At 36.7% G+C, this 2,782-nt stretch overlaps 1 protein-coding gene across 1 annotated transcript; it reads left to right on the top strand.

Moving 5' to 3' along the window:
- The first annotated feature begins 264 nt into the window (after positions 1–264).
- LOC110789908 (protein FANTASTIC FOUR 1) lies at positions 265–1,545 on the top strand. Its single transcript, XM_021994627.2, has one exon. It carries the CDS (start codon positions 384–386, stop codon positions 1,224–1,226), a length of 843 nt encoding a protein of 280 aa, XP_021850319.1. The 5' UTR covers positions 265–383; the 3' UTR covers positions 1,227–1,545.
- The last annotated feature ends 1,237 nt before the right edge of the window (positions 1,546–2,782 follow it).

Raw genomic sequence — 2,782 nt, 5'->3', positions numbered from 1 at the left:
TTATATATATATATATATATATATATATATATATATATATTAGATGAGACGACCTTTGTTATGTCTCATAATACGGAGTAAGTTAGAGTAAGTTGGGCTAACCTAAGAATCCAACACTATTTACAGCACAAATAAAAAATGGAAGTGTGGGTTCCGCGTTGGATCATCTTCACTCCCAGCTCATCCCACCCATTCACTTCCACCCTATTTCCTTCTATCTTTGGTGTGAGGATCATATTTATAGCAACCTCAAACCTTTCCAAAAATAAAATTTAAAAATACCTGGAATTAAAAAATAAAATTAAGAATTTTCAGAATATGCAAAAAAGGAAATAAATAGAGATAGAGAGAGAAAATACACACACAAAAATTATAATAATAAGATGACGAGCGTTAATAATAGTGTAAACTCATTCTTTGGCCTTCCTCCTCCCTTGGAGGAAGACCACTTCTCTCAAACATTCCATCAAACACTTGGTGGCTCTCCGCCGCCACCACCGCGTAATCTCACCCTCACCTTCAATAATAACAATAAAGACAATCTCTTTAAACCCATTAAACACCACACCGAGTCGTCGGCGAATTTTGCCGGCGAACTCACCGAAGATATCGCCGGGGATTTGAGAAATTCCGGACAAATCGGGCTCATGTCGTGCACGGAGAGCCTTGGATTTGAGAGCTCCGACGACATACCGACATCTAGTTTAGACGATCTCGGTCGGGGTTGTAGTAATAATGATGATAAAAGTAATCAAGAATCATCTTCATCGTCGTCGTCGGCAAGATGTTTAATCAGGAGGAGAGATAAAGGGGTGGCGAACAGATGGGAGGAGAGGAGGTTTCCTCCGCCGTTAACGTCGTTGAGTGATAAGGGGAGGCGGAATTTTACGTTGAATTCGGTACGGACTAATGGTAGATTGGAGATTTTTGGGGTAATGATTGAACACCCAGAAATTCTTTGCGCCACCCGGGAAAACGGGCGGCTTAGAATGCATCTCGTCAAAACTCCCGTTATTTCCGATGACGAAGAATCAGAAGAGGAGGATGAGGCGGTGGAAGCTAGGGTGGAAGAGGAAGAGGATGAGGTAGAGGAGGATGAAGAGGGGGAGGTGGAGAGAGAATGGAGGAGAACGCCGTCGGCGGCGGGAATGCGACGGTGTTATCATCATCAGCGTCTGATGCACGTGTGGGGTCCGCAGCAAAATAGATTTGTGACGACCATGTGATGTTATGGTGGGGAAGCGAAGCAGAGGATTAGATCAGTGTTAACTGTTAAGGGGATTTTGGGGATGAACGCGTATTGAGTTTTGACCGCTGATTTTGGCGGTTAAAGAAGAGGGTGGTTTCCAACGGTCGAATTGGCAGGAGTTATATTAGACCCCATTATTACTTGTAGTATTTTTTCTTTTTGTTAAATTATGAATTTTTTTGCTCCATCGCTAATAATGAAAGAACGAAAGAATGAAGAATGAATGAAAATGTAAGCTACATTTACATGGTGTAGTTCCATAATCTTAATAACAAGATTAGAGTAACTTTTTTGAAGTTTTTGTGCGTCGGTAGTAACTAGTTAGAGACTTGAGCATTCACTATTCAGCATTGTCCCCTTACCAAATGGTTTAGGGTTCAATTTTCATATTCAGGCGAACTCCAATAGCGTTTTTAAGATACTGATCAGTGGGTTTAAAGCATAAGTAGTATGTAACAATATGAGAGTGTTTGACAAGGTTTTCATTTTACATAGACGCATCAATCTTGATTAGAAATTTACAATATATGGAATTCTGAAAAGTGTTTAATCATTTAACCCGGATATAATTTTAAATAAGAATGTTTGACATACGAACTGGAGTTGCAAGGAATTAAAAACTTAAATTATTAAAAAAAAATCTGTATAATGTGGGTAGGACTGACATCCTCCCAAACATAAAAGTTTGTATTATATTTTTAGTTCGATCCCCCTCTAAAATTTGAATAAAATTGTATAACAATCATATTATAATGCTTAATTTTTCTATTGACTCCTACTTTAAATTATTAACGATCTTTCCCTACAAAAGATTCTATTGGTGAGCTTCATGAGTCAATCTTGATTGTGCTGAGGTCATGAAAGTTTTAATTCGAATAGATGTTTACAAACCAACTACGCTCATTAATACCAATAGTTGTGTGGTTGCTTTCTACGTCCAATATTTTCGTAATAAGGGATGTTTGGTCAATAGCTTCGTCACAATTGCATATCAATCATCCACGTGGGGAGAAAAATAAAAGGAAAGGAGATCAATGAATTCACATCATCTCCTTTTTCTAAAGGTCATTTTCCAAAAACTTTTCAAGGAGGGATACCGAACCTAGATCTAGAATATCCTCCATTCCTTTTTTATATGCTACATTAATCTTTTTGCACTATATAAATATATTGATTTGACCATTTATCATTAATAATATGATTAGGTGGGATATTATTTGACTCATTTAAATAAATCAGAATATTTTCTTTTTATACTCGCTTTTTCATTTATCTATATATAAATATATTAATGGTCAAAATTATAACCTAATATTACTATTTTTACGTTGTTTCTTCGGGTAGTGTGTGTGTCTAGTGACTAACTGACCCACCAAATCAAGATCTTAAAAGGCAAACAAAACATACGTGGATCATACCAAAAGAAGAAAAGATGGATCATGATCGTAATTGCATGGTTAAGAAAAGATATGAAGGAAACATACTTGGTAGGAAATGGAAGTTTAAAAAAGATCTTGCATTACCAAAATAGTG

This window comes from Spinacia oleracea, chromosome 4 (assembly GCF_020520425.1).
Source record: "Spinacia oleracea cultivar Varoflay chromosome 4, BTI_SOV_V1, whole genome shotgun sequence".
NCBI lineage: Eukaryota > Viridiplantae > Streptophyta > Magnoliopsida > Caryophyllales > Amaranthaceae > Spinacia > Spinacia oleracea.
This window is presented reverse-complemented; position numbering and strand designations above follow the sequence as displayed.